This window comes from Typopeltis vanoorti, chromosome 4 (genome assembly GCF_054136105.1).
Source record: "Typopeltis vanoorti isolate ZY-2024b chromosome 4, IOZ_Tvanoo_1.0, whole genome shotgun sequence".
Taxonomy (NCBI): Eukaryota; Metazoa; Arthropoda; class Arachnida; order Uropygi; family Thelyphonidae; genus Typopeltis; species Typopeltis vanoorti.
This window is the reverse complement of record NC_143552.1, coordinates 48,015,904-48,033,121: the sequence shown is the minus strand read 5'-3', so window position 1 is coordinate 48,033,121 and position 17,218 is coordinate 48,015,904. Positions and strand designations below refer to the sequence as shown.

At 37.8% G+C, this 17,218-nt stretch overlaps 1 protein-coding gene across 1 annotated transcript in view; it reads right to left on the bottom strand.

The window, feature by feature from the left end:
- Positions 1 to 17,218, bottom strand: part of abs (ATP-dependent RNA helicase abstrakt) — a 222,580-nt gene that overhangs the window by 43,147 nt on the left and 162,215 nt on the right. The window contains exons 9-10 of the mRNA XM_090391777.1: positions 15,442 to 15,578; positions 3,166 to 3,328 (exon numbers count right to left, since the gene is read on the bottom strand). Of these exons, the coding sequence (XP_090247903.1) occupies positions 3,166 to 3,328; positions 15,442 to 15,578 (300 nt within the window). The remainder of the gene's footprint in view (positions 1 to 3,165; positions 3,329 to 15,441; positions 15,579 to 17,218) is intronic.

Below are 17,218 nucleotides of genomic sequence, written 5' to 3'. Positions count from 1 at the left end.
TTATGAGAACTTCAGCCCAACTGCCAAGACAACCAAATTAGCCTGTCAGAGGGCATCATTAGGACTTTAGGAACAATATTAGTTTCTTGCTTTCTTCCTCATTTGCTTTTGTTAGTGCCTACGTGCACATACCATATCTTTATGTTCCTGAAGATGGCAACTTGGCGTTGCCGAAATATAGAAGTTATTCATTAAAGTTACCTTTAATTAATATACTTTATATGCGTTGTTAATTCCGTAAACTAATTACCAGTTATGTATGACCAACGTATAAGCCTTGCTACTAGAATCATGATCATCCACGGAGATTCCATCACACAAAAGGCCCGTCAATACGGCAAAATGAGGTTGACGATATCGAAACAACTAAATCATCTGACGTTCCTAAAACGCTGCCGGGATAACAAGGTAATCCCTAATTGTGTTAAATTGAAGCACCGTTTTACTTAACAGAAAGCTCTATGCATTTATAATCGCACTAGCTTCGCCCTATTAAGAGAACAAATTACCATGATGCGTGTTCTCCTTGCCGACGAAAACAAAACCTTACGGGTGCTAGAGGAAGAGCTTTCAAATACACTTGGCCATGATCTTTGGACGATACTTTATGACAGCTCATGCACATCGGCAAGAAAAGAATTCGAAAAAATACGAAAACCTGATAAAGAATTCTACTTCCTTACCACAGCCACCACTCAACACTGTAGTCAACCTCTCGTTGGTAGTTTTAAAGCCTGAAGCACTCACCGAAATTGCACGTGGTCACAATTTAGCACTAGCTCCTAAAAGAATACCTGCCGAGGAAATCATGATCCAAATAGAACGTGGGATTCGCAACCTTCCTAACCATTTCGCCAACAACGTCAGACTGGATGTAGTCGGTGTTCTCACTAAAGCCAAACCTCCAAAACCCAACTTATCCAAAGACAAATATGCAGCCCTACAAGAAATGAAGAATAACATAAAAATAGTAATCACCAAAGCGGATAAGGGAAACGCCACTGTGGTGCTCAATCAAAAGGACTACAAACAGATAGAGGGGACAGCCATGGGTTCACCACTTTCCCCACCCTTGGCCAATTTCTTTATGGAGACCTTTGAAGAGAAAGCCTTAAACTCCGCCCCACAAAAACCCACTATTTGGCTTCATTACGTGGATGATGTGTTCGCTATTTGGCCACATGGCTCAGACACACTCCACTCCTTTCTAACATACTTAAACAACCAACACCCCAGAGTCCAGTTCACCTTAGAAAAAGAGGAAAACAACACCCTCCCCTTCCTAGACACTTTAATCACTTGCCAGCTTGATGGATCTTTGGTTTTCTCTGTTTACAGAAAACCCACCCATATTGGCAGATACATTCACCAGCAATCCCCCCCCCCCTCACAACAATATGGGGTTATAAAAACACTATATAACAGGGCAAAATTAATCTGCTCAGATGACAAGGCCCTAACTGCTGAACTAAACCACATCCTTAACACTTTCTTAGCCAATGGCTATAACCCCAAAAAAATCCAAAAAATACTAAAACCAGTAACCCCCCCCTCCACAATAAAGATTACACCAAATCTATCACCATCCCCTACATCCAGGGCACCTCTGAGAAAATAACCAATATCCTCAAAAAATATGACCTTACTTCCTGTTACAAACCATATAAAAAGTTGGTATCCCTTATCTGCTCTACCAAAGACCAACCACTTCCCCTAGACCTACCTGGTGTATACCAGGTCCCTTGCAGCTGCAAATTGTCCTACTTTGGCCAAACAGGCAGAACAGCAAATATCAGGATTTCAGAACACAAAGACTACATCCGGTTTCACCCGTACAGCAGCTCTGGGCTGGCAGACCATGCCTTAGATACCCACCATAGAATTCGTTGGAAGAAAACAAAAATAATACACCGCAGCAAGTTTAAATATGAAAGATTATTCAAGGAATCATCAGCAGCTCTAAAAAACGTTCCTAACCTCAACAAATTTGGGTGCATGAAACTACCCCATTGGGAGACTGACATTATGAAAACTTCAGCCCAACTGCCAAGACAACCAAATTAGCCCACCAGAGGGCACCATTAGGACTTTAGGAACAATATTAGTTTCTTGCTTTCTTCCTCATTTGCTTTTGTTAGTGCCTGCGTGCACACACCATATCTTTATGTTCCTGAAGATGGCAACATGATGTTGCCGAAATATAGAAGTTATTCATTAAAGTTACCTTTAATTAATATACTTTATATGTGTTGTTAATTCCGTAAACTAATTACTAGTTAATGAGTTCATACAACAAATAATGCAACTTTTCCAGCTTAGACATTTTCTGAACTTCCTTCTCAATACTTGAAATTTGGCAGTGTCATCATGTACTTCATAACCTGTATAATGAACCTGCTTCTCCTTTTCCTCATTTATTCCATCTACCACTGTCCTCTGAAACAGCCTTCTCCATGATGTTTCCCAACAATTTCAACCTACAGCTTTTTAAGAAGAATGTCAATGGGTTTCTTCTTTCTCAATCCTAGATGCACCTCACACATGGCACTGATCTTAGATGCCTAGCTGCACCTCACACATCACACATGTGCTATAAGTTCTTGTTTCTTGTGTGTGGGATAAATATATATTAAAAATCAAATAGTGTTTATAAAATGGCATTCACATGATCATTCGTAACTTTGAGAAATATATACTTTTTTCCCCCCAAGATTCTTATGATGATGATAAAAATAACAGTGCTGCTATACCTCACATTAAAGACTAGAATGGAAAGCAAGGCAAGAAAGTGTTGAGTTTCTCATTTCACTACATTATAAAGCAATAGGTAAATGAGAGGTAAGACATAAGTGGTCATAGAGCACTAAAGACCTGAAGTAAAATGCAAAGTGAGCATCCATCTTATGTGCAGCATGGAACTGGCAAACAGTGGCAAGGAGGAGAAAGCCCCCCCCCCCTCATCCCCATATAAACAATTTTCTAAAAAGTTTGAAAAATTAAGTATGGCAGTTTCTTAATACATTTTTTCAAGTTACCCCAAAAAAAGTACAAAAACACTTTCCAAGTATAAATCGTAATGTATATAATGTACTTTTTATTTTTTCATAAAACTGACAAATATTTGTAGATAAGTTATTTGTAACGTGACATCTGAAACACATTTACCTTAAAGTATGAAAAGATAGTACGAACATCTTCCTCAAAGCCCATATCAATCATGCGATCTGCTTCATCAAGACATAGATAACGGCACATATGTAAATTAACCATTTTTTTGTCAAGCATATCCATTAATCTACCTGGAGTAGCCACCATAATATGGACACCTCTATGTAGAAAATGAACACTTATCTTGTAAATATACTCATTCACAAATAAAAAAAAAAACTTAAATTAATATAATCAAACGTAATTAACTTGTTAAATATTTGGCTACTTATCTATGAATTTAAATGGTCATATGGTAAAATTCACAAAAGTCATATTTTTACAATCTGCAGTGTGCAAGATAACATTGAACTTACACTATAGAGCAGTTGCAATTTTAACAAATTCATGCATTATTTCGAATCAGAAAAAGTTCTACCCAAAGCTACATATCGGCAATGCTATTTTATGCTGGCTATTGCAATCAATTCTGATGCACAATATCCTTTATTATAAACACACACAAACCACAGTAACAACTTTAATCAATTAAAATTAAATACAAATATTTTGTGTGACATCTCATAAAACATCTTTAATGAGAAGAACATGGAATTTGAAGACAACAGACTATAAAAAATGCGATAACAATGACATTTTTTTATAAAGTCTCATCTATGTTAAAATAACAACAATAAAAAATGAAATTTACAAATTACAATTTCCTAAATTTTGGGAATGAACAGACTCACTGTGGTTTGGGCAATATAATAAGGCCTCAGCACTATCCTTAAATAAATATTCATATTTAAAAATTGCATCTATGCACATCATTTTCCAATATTTCCAATAAATTCTGTGACTAGTATCAATTCCATGTTGGGCCCATACAGATTTGAAGTTTAGTGTAATCAACTGATTTGTCTGTTTAGCCAACATAAGACAAGTTGCAAGGCTATGGGACCTGATATGCACCAGGTAGTGGTAAAGGAGGGAGAGAGAGTTCTTCAGAGAAGGTAATTATAATTATTATTACGTAACACCTCCAGGGAGTCCAAACACTCATCGAGGAAGGACACCTACTCTACAACTCTCCATCTCCACCAACCACAACTACCTTCATCATCTACACCAACGCCATCTACTGCTGATGACCACCACTAGTATTTTCACAGACAATCACAAACATCCATGCCCACAGCAGGATTCGAACCTACAGCCTTTTGGCTGGAGAGCAGATATGCTAACCACTCGGCCAGCACTGAACCAGGTGGGTTTAAAAGGTGCAGTAAGCTGAAATTTCCTGAGGATCAGCTAACCACCCTTCTCAATGGTTATAATATAAACCCAAAGAATTATCAATCATTTATCTCCATATCCTCCAAATGATGTACAGAATTCCAATTCCCTATATAAAAGATATGCACCAGGTAGTGGTAAAGGAGGGAGAGAGAGTTCTTCAAAGAAGGTAATTATTATTATTATTATTACGTAACACCTCCAGGGAGTCCAAACACTCATCGAGGAAGGACACCTACTCTACAACTCTCCATCTCCACCAACCACAACTACCTTCAACATCTACACCAACGCCATCTACTGCTGATGACCACCACTAGTATTTTCACAGACAATCACAAACATCCATGCCCACAGCGGGATTCGAACATACAGCCTTTTGGCTGGAGAGCAGATATGCTAACCACTCGGCCAGCACTGAACCAGGTGGGTTTAAAAGGTGCAGTAAGCTGAAATTTCCTGAGGATCAGCTAACCACCCTTCTCAATGGTTATAATATAAACCCAAAGAATTATCAATCATTTATCTCCATATCCTCCAAATGATGTACAGAATTCCAATTCCCTATATAAAAGATATGCACCAGGTAGTGGTAAAGGAGGGAGAGAGAGTTCTTCAAAGAAGGTAATTATTATTATTATTACGTAACACCTCCAGGGAGTCCAAACACTCATCGAGGAAGGACACCTACTCTACAACTCTCCATCTCCACCAACCACAACTACCTTCATCATCTACACCAATGCCATCTACTGCTGATGACCACCACTAGTATTTTCACAGACAATCACAAACATCCATGCCCACAGCGGGATTCGAACCTACAGCCTTTTGGCTGGAGAGCAGATATGCTAACCACTCGGCCAGCACTGAACCAGGTGGGTTTAAAAGGTGCAGTAAGCTGAAATTTCCTGAGGATCAACTAACCACCCTTCTCAATGGTTATAATATAAACCCAAAGAATTATCAATCATTTATCTCCATATCCTCCAAATGATGTACAGAATTCCAATTCCCTATATAAAAGATATGCACCAGGTAGTGGTAAAGGAGGGAGAGAGAGTTCTTCAAAGAAGGTAATTATTATTATTATTATTACGTAACACCTCCAGGGAGTCCAAACACTCATCGAGGAAGGACACCTACTCTACAACTCTCCATCTCCACCAACCACAACTACCTTCAACATCTACACCAACGCCATCTACTGCTGATGACCACCACTAGTATTTTCACAGACAATCACAAACATCCATGCCCACAGCGGGATTCGAACATACAGCCTTTTGGCTGGAGAGCAGATATGCTAACCACTCGGCCAGCACTGAACCAGGTGGGTTTAAAAGGTGCAGTAAGCTGAAATTTCCTGAGGATCAGCTAACCACCCTTCTCAATGGTTATAATATAAACCCAAAGAATTATCAATCATTTATCTCCATATCCTCCAAATGATGTACAGAATTCCAATTCCCTATATAAAAGATATGCACCAGGTAGTGGTAAAGGAGGGAGAGAGAGTTCTTCAAAGAAGGTAATTATTATTATTATTACGTAACACCTCCAGGGAGTCCAAACACTCATCGAGGAAGGACACCTACTCTACAACTCTCCATCTCCACCAACCACAACTACCTTCATCATCTACACCAATGCCATCTACTGCTGATGACCACCACTAGTATTTTCACAGACAATCACAAACATCCATGCCCACAGCGGGATTCGAACCTACAGCCTTTTGGCTGGAGAGCAGATATGCTAACCACTCGGCCAGCACTGAACCAGGTGGGTTTAAAAGGTGCAGTAAGCTGAAATTTCCTGAGGATCGACTAACCACCCTTCTCAATGGTTATAATATAAACCCAAAGAATTATCAATCATTTATCTCCATATCCTCCAAATGATGTACAGAATTCCAATTCCCTATATAAAAGATATGCACCAGGTAGTGGTAAAGGAGGGAGAGAGAGTTCTTCAAAGAAGGTAATTATTATTATTATTATTACGTAACACCTCCAGGGAGTCCAAACACTCATCGAGGAAGGACACCTACTCTACAACTCTCCATCTCCACCAACCACAACTACCTTCATCATCTACACCAACGCCATCTACTGCTGATGACCACCACTAGTATTTTCACAGACAATCACAAACATCCATGCCCACAGCGGGATTCGAACCTACAGCCTTTTGGCTGGAGAGCAGATACGCTAACCACTCGGCCAGCACTGAACCAGGTGGGTTTAAAAGGTGCAGTAAGCTGAAATTTCCTGAGGATCAGCTTTCTCAATGGTTATAATATAAACCCAAAGAATTATCAATCATTTATCTCCATATCCTCCAAATGATGTACAGAATTCCAATTCCCTATATAAAAGTCCCTTCTGAACATGTTGCTAAGATTTTGAAGACAATTCAGCTCACTGCAACCTTCAAACACATACACCAAATCTTTGAACTATTACCTTCTTCTAAAGACCCCCCCCCCCTTTACTGCTGCATGGGATATATCAGGTCCTATGGTCCTTCTACATGTCTTATTTTTTAATCAATGTTATATTACTTGATTAACCCTTATAAAATCTGTACTGGCCAAACACAGAATTGAATATTGGCCACGGTATCTACTGCAACAACACAAAATTACTGATAAAAGCATTTATAAATATGAATGTTTAAGGAAATCGCTACAGCCCTATTATGTCACATGAATCTCAAGTGCAATTATGGTCTATCCATTTCTGAAATTTGGAAAAGTGTGATTTGTAAATGCATTAAATAAGTTTTTGTTGTCATTGTTATTAGTTCCCAACAGCGTCCGTGTGTGACTTAAAAACAATGTGCATGATATGAGATTTCATTGTTACTGTGTTTTATAAACTGTTGTATTCAAATTTCCACTGCTGTTCAACTACACATTGAAGATATTTTATGTAATAAAAAAACAACAAAATTTGTATTTTTAACTTATGGAACTGAGAGCTGGGTTAGAAATAAAACTCTTGATCAAAGACTGGAGACCACAGATATGAGAGTAACAAGAAAGATTAAAGGACTTGAACATATGGCATTAATGACAGTATCACATTAAAAACAAGGATATTAGGAAAGAACTTGGCATTGTTAGCATTCAGGAATACGTTAGCAGGGCTAATCTCAGGTGGTATGGCCACTAAAACAGAATGGGAGAGGAAAAATTAACTAAACAAGTGCTCTTTGCCAGGATGGCAGGAAAAAGACCTAAATGAAGATCAAGATGTAGTGGATTGATACAGTAAAAATTGCCTTAGAAGACAGAAATATAAGATCTGATAATATCGGAATGTTAGAAATACTGGAAAGTGAGCTTGAGTTTATCTGGTGTAAAATGTAGGCTAATAAGATATATGGTGGGATGTTGCTACAGACGTGGCAGTTAGATGATGAAGATGAAATGCATTGACAAATTATCCTGATGGATGCTAAATGAACAATCATTATGTGTAACTTAAATTATCCAAACACTGATTGGACAGCAGATAAACTCATGATACAAATGAAGGAGAATTTACTCAGAAGTTGGGAAACACTTTTCTCAAGAAGCATGTGAAAGAAGAAACTCGAGGTCAAAGAGAGTTAGACCTGATTATAGCCTCAGAAAGGGCTTCAGTTAAAGATGCGTCTGTTTTGTCACCAGTCAACGACACTGATCAGGCTATACTGAAATGAGTATTAGCTAAGTATATGAATGCTCCAATTCAGTTACTGACTGGAAAGATATCAGCAGTGCATGAGATGCTTTGAATAGATGATTAAATGATGCAGTATCTGAATGTGTCTGGGGAGTTTGAAGAACAAATAGAGTGGGAGCAAAATTGATGTGCAACCTTATTTAAGAGATCCATAAGAAGATGATAATGTGGAAGGAATATTGTGAGAATATGGATGAGAGAATTTATACTGAGGAGTTATGAAATATACAGAGCACATACCAAAAATGTTACAAGTATTACACAGAAAGCTTAGTCAGAATATGAAAAGAAACTGGTTGCGGTGGCTAAATGCACAGCTAAAAAAATTTTATCTTCATGCTGTAAATAAAAAAAAAAAAAAAAATGAATGTGGAAGAACTTTACTGAATGCAGAAACAGATGCAATTGTTCAAATAATGGTTGTTTGCTTTGCTAAATTTATCAACCTGGTTTATGCAACATGGCACAAAGTGCTACCATTACACTGGACAAAGAGATGAGGTACAGGAGAAGGTTTCATAACTCGGATAAGAATTTAGCAATAGGGACAGATATCAGCATGCATATTAAAGGAATGTTCAGCCAAACTAATTAACTCATTGAGATGTTTGCATAATTTGAGTGTCAGCTCACAAAAGATCCCACAGGAATGGAAAGAATCTATAACCATTTATAAGGGTGGTGCAAAAACTGACATGTCTAACTACTGACCTATCAGTATTTCTGGAGTAGTGGCAAAGTTTTATGAGAAATTAGTAAACCCACATATAGAAATGGATTTAGTTATGCTTTACAAGGGGCAGAGGGTCATGTCTGAGTAATTTTCTCATATTTTGTAAAATTGTTACATCTGAGTTAGATATAAAGGGAATGGATACACTATGATATTGAATTCTGCTAAGGCATTCGACAGGGTATCACATGAAAGGCTGTTTCATAAATTGGAGGACATGGGATTGAAATAAAAACTGTTGACTTCGATAAGTGGCTAGCTGATGACAGGTATCAAAAGTGGCCTATGAGTGATGTGAATCTACCAGGTCGTGATCAGTCCTTGAACCACTCTTGTTCAATTTATATATTAATGATATTGAGAAGGACCTGACAGGAACTGTTCAATTGTTTGCCAATGACACAAAGACAGACATGGCAAATAGGGATGCTATTGATAAATAGCACTTACAGAATGACTTGAATAGGCTGGAACTATGGGTAAATGATAATGGCTGTCAATTCAAAGTGTAAAGTGATGCACTTTGGCATGATCAAATTTCCAATGGCATATTACTGAGTCTAGCCATAAATAGTGTTACAACTTGAACAGTGCATAAACCTTTAATCTATCACTAAATCATTTACAGCTTTCAGCACATACAAACCATGTATAACATGTATATAGCAGCACTCAATGTTCGAAATGTCCCCCTTTTGCCTTCATGCATGCCCGAAGTCTATGAGGCCACATATCGATGGCAACACACAAACCATTCAACAGAAATGCTGCCAATGTTTGCTCCAAATCCACCTTCAGGCTGGCAATGGTGGGGTGTCACTTTCAGACTACACTCTCAAGCTCTGACCACAATTTGCAACAGATTCAGGTTGGAACTTCCAGAGGGCCAATCAGATGGTGATATGTGGTCTAGCACATTTGCCTCCAACTACTGTTGTGTGGTCCTCACCTTGTGTGCAGGGGCTGAGTCCTGTTAGAAGGTCCACTGCTACCATGAAACAAGGTGTTGTTCAGCGGACGTACCACAGGTTCCAGCTCAGTGTCTTGATACACTTTGGTGGAGACTTTGAGCCCTGATACATCATCCCCCCCATCCCCACACCAAACCATCACTGATGCGGATGATGAATCCTGGGTACTATGGCATATGCTGTGTGACCATCTGGGGCATATACATCTAAACCCAATAGTTAAACGACTCTTCAATGGTAAAAATCTCATCTGTGAAGAGGATATCTCTGTGTCTGTTGTTTGTGTACCACAGGAGAAGTGGCTTTGATTTTATCACTCTCTGCTGCATAAGTCAATGTTTTAAGAAGCATCCAGTAGAACAACAATAGGCTCTCACATCCAGGTCATTAGTTAGTACACGTGACATCATTCTCTGTGAAACGTTCATCACATGCTGCATCACTTTCTGCATTCTCACAGAATTACAGCAGAGATATGCCTTCACAGCCCTCACAAGCTGTTGCATCCTTACACAGCATGGTCAACCTGTTCTTTGGTGGTCCATACGTCCTCTGTATCATTATAATGGTTAATAGTCCGATACACAAAATTTCTACTGCTTCAGAGCATTTTTAGCATTACAGTTATACAGTTGTTATAATCTCTCCAATGCATGTTACACTAGACAACTCTCTACTGATAAAAATGCAAATGTTGGCTGTGCACAGCACCACAAAAGAACCAGGCTAGTGCAATTCTGTGGGCACTGAGGTGGTGTGGAAGTTGGAACAGTATTTATGGCAAGACTAGGCATATTGGTGAGATTATGCTTTGAGGTAAGGAGTCTCAAAATTATAGTGGGTAAGAATTTGAAGTTCAAAGGTCACATAGCAAAAAAGTGCAAATGAAACTTAGAGGATAATTGGGATTTTGAAACAAACACTGACAAGTATAAGGAAGGCACTTTGCCTCTTTACAAAACTTTTCTATAACTGCACCTGGACTACTGTGCATAGATTTGGTCTCATGGTAGAGGACTGATGGAAAGGCTACAAAGAAGTTACCAAGATATCATTATTGACTTATGAGGAAAGATTGATAGTATGTGGAATGTAGATGTAATCAGGAGAAAGAGGGATGATATGTGAGAGAGTCTTATAAACTTCTGAAAGAGTGTTAAAGGATGTTGGTTGAAAAATATTTCAATAGTACAGGGGGAGATATTGAATTCATGCATCAGCAAATTAGTGCAATGAGTGCAGGCTTAGTGATTATTATGGGGGATTTTAATTACGGTGATATCAATTGGAAGGAGGAAATATCACGTAGCAAAAAGGAAATGGAGTTCATACATCTTCTACGAGACAATTACTTGAAATAGCACATGACTGAAGGGGCACATGGTGTGAGAGTGTTGGACCTGGTTATTGGTTCAGAGGTTATATGTATTATAAGTAAGGTGTCCTCGTTACCTCCAATTGGTGAAAGCAATCATGTGGTATTGACTTGGGAGGTTGCAAAATCTGTGGATTTTTCTGTTAAGAAGAGGTATATACGGAACTACAGGTTAGGCAATTATAACAAGCTTTGGAGTGAGCTTGCAGCTATCCAATGGCAGAACATATTGCAGGGGAAAGATGTTAGCAGTGCATGGGATAAAATCAGCAGGTATCTGAGGAAAGCAATATCAGATTGTGTCCCCATGGTCAGGAAGTCAAACAAGGCAGGCATCAGATGGATGAGCAGTAGTATCAACCTTGATTTGCAAAAAAAGAAAATGTTATGGAGAATTTACAAGGAGAAAGGCGATCACCCATGAGCAGTACAAGGCTCAAGCTAGGAAGGTTACCAGCATAGTAAGAAAAGCTAAATCAGATTATGAGAAGACCTTAGCCAAAGAGATCAAGGGTAATCCTTGTTTATAAACATAACCGCTATTAGCAAGTAAGAGGAAGAATGACTTCGGAAGGATAACTTTAGTGGGTGCTGATGGTATTGAGGTGGCAAAATCAGATGTAATAGTCGAGTTACTGAGTGATCACTTTTCAAAAGTCTATCACCCAAGTGAGGATATCTCTATACCTGTAGCAATAACTAATGTGAGAACTGAAGCTAAAGAATCAGAGGTATTTAATATATTGCAAAATTTAAATGCAAACACTGCTGTAGGCTTAGATGAAATATTAGCTCGGGTGTTGCGTGAATGTGCAAATGAATTGTCAACCCCTGTTACTTGGATATTTAATTTAAGTTTGAACTCTGGCATGGTCCCTAGGGAGTGGAAGTTAGGCAAAGTGGTTCCTTTGTATAAGGGTGGCTCTAAAACTGCGGTAGTTAATTACAGACCAATCACCATCTCAGGAGTAGTGGTAAAAGTATTGGAAAAGTTAAAGACAAAATTCAAGAATGGGTGGATCAGGATATGATACTCTATAGAGGCCAACATGGTTTTGTTAAAGGTAGATCCTGCCTTAGCAATCTATTAACTTTTCATAAGTGGTACTTCTGGATTTTGCTAAGGCTTTTGACAGGATACCCCATGGAACACTGTTACGCAAATTGGAGCAGATGAGAATGGATACTAAATTGGTGATATGGATAGGAGAATGGCTCAGGGAGAGATACCATAAGGTGGTGTATGGAGGAGCCGAGTCCAGAATGAGGCAGGTGACCAGTGTGCCTCAGGGCTCTGTGCTGGGGCCATTGTTGTTTAATTTGTATATAATTGATATAGGAAATGGCTTACAGGGAGATATTCAATTGTTTTCTGATGATGCAAAGTTGGGTAGCACAATAAAAAATCAAGCTGATGTTGAAAGTTTGCAGTATGATTTAAATAAGCTGGTAGAATGGGCAAAAGATAATGGATGTCAGTTCAATGTGGAAAAGTGTAAAGTCATACATTTTGGGATTAAAAGATTACCAGCTGTGTACTACATTGATGGAACAGTACTCCAAGAGATTGATGGGGCTAGGGACTTGGGGGTGTTGGTAGATAGGGAGATGAAGTTCAGAGGACACATTGCTAAGGTGTCCAAGATTGCACATAGGATTACTTGGTTGTTGAGGAACACACTGACATCCAGAGATAAAGAGGTTATTATTCCCCTTTATAAAGCGTTGATACGTCCACATTTGGATTACTGTGCTCAGGTCTGGTCACCTGGATTCCTTGGAGATGAGGAGGCTGTGGAGAGAGTTCAGAGAAGCGTGATCAAGTTGGTGAGTGATGTAAAAAATGCTCCCTACATTGATAGATTGAGAGCTTGTGGATTGCAGAGGTTGGTTGATAGGCAGAGAAGAGGGGATATGATAGAAACATTTAAATTACTGAAAGGTTTTTATAGGATTGATGCAGGGGAAATGTTTCAGCTGTGTGATAGTGATGGAAGAACAAGAAGTCATCCCTGGAAATTAAAGAAGAGTGTGGTTAACAAGGGTATCAGAACAAGGTTTTTTGCCCGGAGGGTGGTGAATGAGTGGAATTCATTGCCTGACTTAGTTGTGAGCTCTTCGTCTGTAAATGAATTCAAGAAGAGATATGACAGATATTGTTTTGCTAGTTTGGGTCTCCCACGATGAGTCTACTGACTCCATGGAGATACCCATAATAACAATAATAATAATAATAATAATATAGAAAGTGATAAGGAGACATTCACAGAAGTATGTATGTATGTGTGTGTGTGGTTAAGAAAGGAGCGTGAGATTTTTTTTTTTCCCCTCTCAAGGAGCAATGAGGCCTGTTCCACTCTGTGACCTTAAGAGAAAGTATGATAGCTGGTGTGGATGATGTATGGCCTCCCTTGAGTCCTTGATACCCAGAGGGCTGATGATTATGATTATCTATTTTCATTGTCTTCATTTATTATTGCTGATTTTTCAGAGTTTTTGGTTTTTCTTACTGATTTGTAGCAGGTAATTTACTTTTTAACTAAAGACCTGTGGTGGATTAACTGTAGCCACTGTAAAACTTACCCCATGTTTGAGCATTTCTGGTCAAATATCATCTAATAAGTTTTTTAATTGCTCATTTTTCATACTGATACTTTGACACTGCAATGATATTTTGTTCTATATTCTTCTTTATATATACACTATATGTATATCTGTGTGTGTATTATAATAAATTTATATTATATATTTATTATATATAATATAAATTATAATATCATATAATAAATATATTATACATTTATGGATTAAAACAAATTAGTAAAAACTTTATTAAAGCTAATATCCCAATAGCACTAAAAGAAGATTGCAACTACTCCTTTTAGAGAATGAAAAGAATTAGAATACAGGGGGGGGGTCCTCGAGTTATGTCAGAGATCCGTTCCTATGGACCGGCATAAGGTGATTTTCAATGCAAGTCGGAATTACCATAGCCTAAGTTACTTACCTAACCTAAAACACCCTAAAGTCATACGTATATTTCAAGAAACAGAACTAAGCCATAGGAAAATGAAAGGGAGAACATAATTACTGTATAGTACAGAAAAATTACAAAAATGAAACTGTAATAAAAAAAACAATCATAAAAATGAGAATCCTTTCACGTGTTCAAGGATGTGAACTTTATCCTTGATAATAGTCCCGACTGTGGTACGACTTAAGTTCAACGTGCGGCCGATGTTCGTTGGCGTTTCTCCCTTTTTTGCCCTTTTAATAATGTCTAATTTCACTTCTAATGTAATGGCTTTCCTTTTCTTCGACACACTGCCATCGGAAGAGTCTGCACAAAAAAACACAAACACAAAAGTAAACAAAGCACGTGGTACCCCAAGAGTGTGTGCTGGGACCCAAGTGACGTCACCCCTCCCAAACAAATGCCGCATAACGGCATATTCTTCCATCGCGCTCACAAACAAGTTTGCCTGCGACATTTGAATTTTACGTTGCGCTGCTTCAAGTTGAAATTTATGTTTTAAATTATTTATGGGATTACCGCCGTAAAGTTGAAACGCCGCATGTCGAGGACCTCCTATACTTATTTCATTTTGAATGGAAAATTTCATATATAAACACATAAAATTTTGCTCAAAAAGTTTACATGGAAAGAGAACGGGGGATGGTGAGGATTTGAAAAGTTAGTGATGTAGAAGGAGAATTTAAAAAGATTCAAAAAGTGAAATATTTTAGGGCAATCCCTTATGTTTTTAGTACTGCTAAATAATCTTTGTCTTCGTTGATGATCTATGAATATATCCAACTTTTAATTTCAACACAAGTGAAATAACATGAAATCTTCAGTATGGATTGATTAGGTTGCAATACTTAAAACACATTATCTCCAGTTAGTATGTACGGTTCATAATGGTGGTGTCAAACTATTTGATTTGACTAACTAACCTGATAGCACAATTTTGAAGTTGTGGTTTTCTTTGAGAAGACAAATAGTATATATGAACTCTCTCAGATGATGCTGCTGCTTTGTAAATTATAAAATTATGATTAATAGTAGCTTATAATTCACACCCACACACAGTATTAATGCATAACTTTTATGCAGTATTTCTTCACACACATATGGAATTAATACTAAAAAAAATTAACACATTACAACTAATATCAAACCTTTTAATGACATCCAACTGGTCCCTTACAGAAGTACCACCAATACAGAGACAACATCTTAAATTTGGTAGCCCATCATCCACTAAACATTGGCAATAATAGCGAGTTATTTCATAGGTCTGTTTGGCTAATTCTCTCTGTAAAGAATAAAAAGTTGTTCATAATTCAACAGAGAAGGCATATTTTGATTCACATATACCACATTTCTTTCATTCTAAAATCCATCATTATTTTTAGTATCATTAAACAAAGAAAAAATTATTACAATAGAATACAATTTACTGACACTACCTAAAACAGAAAATATTTAACTATATACATATTACACTCCACAGTTTTCTATAGTATCACTATCAGAGTCCAAACTTGTTTGTATTCATTGTCTGATTCTTCTGAATTATTCTTTGACTCTTTGAGTCAATGGTCCCATTTTCCCACAAAATGTCATCCTCTGTGTCATCTAATACATTGATGATGCAGTATTTCTTAAATGAACATTCTGTGTGAATGTTTCTGGTATTTTTTTTTCCAAAACAATTAATAGTAATTGCAAGTTTTGATGAAGTTCTGCAGGTGCTCTATCTTCCCAGAAAGTATCAAAGGTTTTCAGACAACAGGAAGGTTTCCTAGGAATCTTATTCCTTCTTTATATGGTTTGTTCACTGTAAAACATTGAAGGATGCAGTTTACTAGTCACACCACCAGGAATAACAACCTGGTCACAACTCTTTTGCTGAGCTTATTCTTTAACTGCTCAGATAAATGTCATGAAATGAATCAAGAACTAACATACTAGATAGGGTTAAGTAGGGATCTTAGATGCTTATTCCAGTTAATCTTCTGCAACTGTAAGATGCACTTCAATTTCGGAGACATTAAAATGTTCATCTTAGAATCAAAGAAACAAGGTATGTATGAGGGGTTTCAGAAAAGTAAAGTAACGCATTTTTTCTCAAGAATGTTTAATAATAGGAATTTGAAATTATACATCAAGAAATAAGTGAACATGTACTACTTCTCCACAAAGTCTCCAAATTTATTGATGCACCTGTCCCCAATGATAGATCACTTTATCAATACCAGTATTGAAGAAGTATGTGCTCACACACAGTCGAATGTTAGCTTTCAGTTTGTCCAATGTTGCACAGTGAAGTTTTGCATTGATTGTCCCTCTCTTCGGCAAGAAGTCTACCAACAGAATGCCTTGGAAATCCCAGAACACTTTGGTCATGACTTTCTGGACAGTGGGAACAGTTCTGAATTTTTTTTGCACACGAGATTATGGATGTTTCCAGATTATGGAGCCTTGTTTGCTCTCCAAGATAAAGTGATGAACTTGCATCTCATTTCCTATGACCAAGCAAGTGCGAAAATCCTCACTTTTGTCACTGTATCGCTACAGATTCTCCAAACATTTCCATGTATGTTGCCTTGTGCTCATCTGACAATTGTCGTAGCACCTAATGGAAGCATACCTTTTGAAAGCCAGGTGCATCGTGAACAATTTCATAAACAGTGGACTTACACAATTGCACAAGTTCACCACTTCATGCAGTTTCACTCACCCATCTTCAAGAATTCAAATATCCTTAATGCATGAAATATTGTCTTCTATCTTTCTCACTGAAGGCCTGCCTGCCCAATGTCAATCTTCAATGTCACCACAGCCTGCTTTAAATTCTTTGCACCAAAAACACATCTGCTGCTTTGACTTCTCCTTTTCGCCATACACAGCAACCAATTCCTGGTGAATGTCACTTGAAGTCCCCTTTGCTTA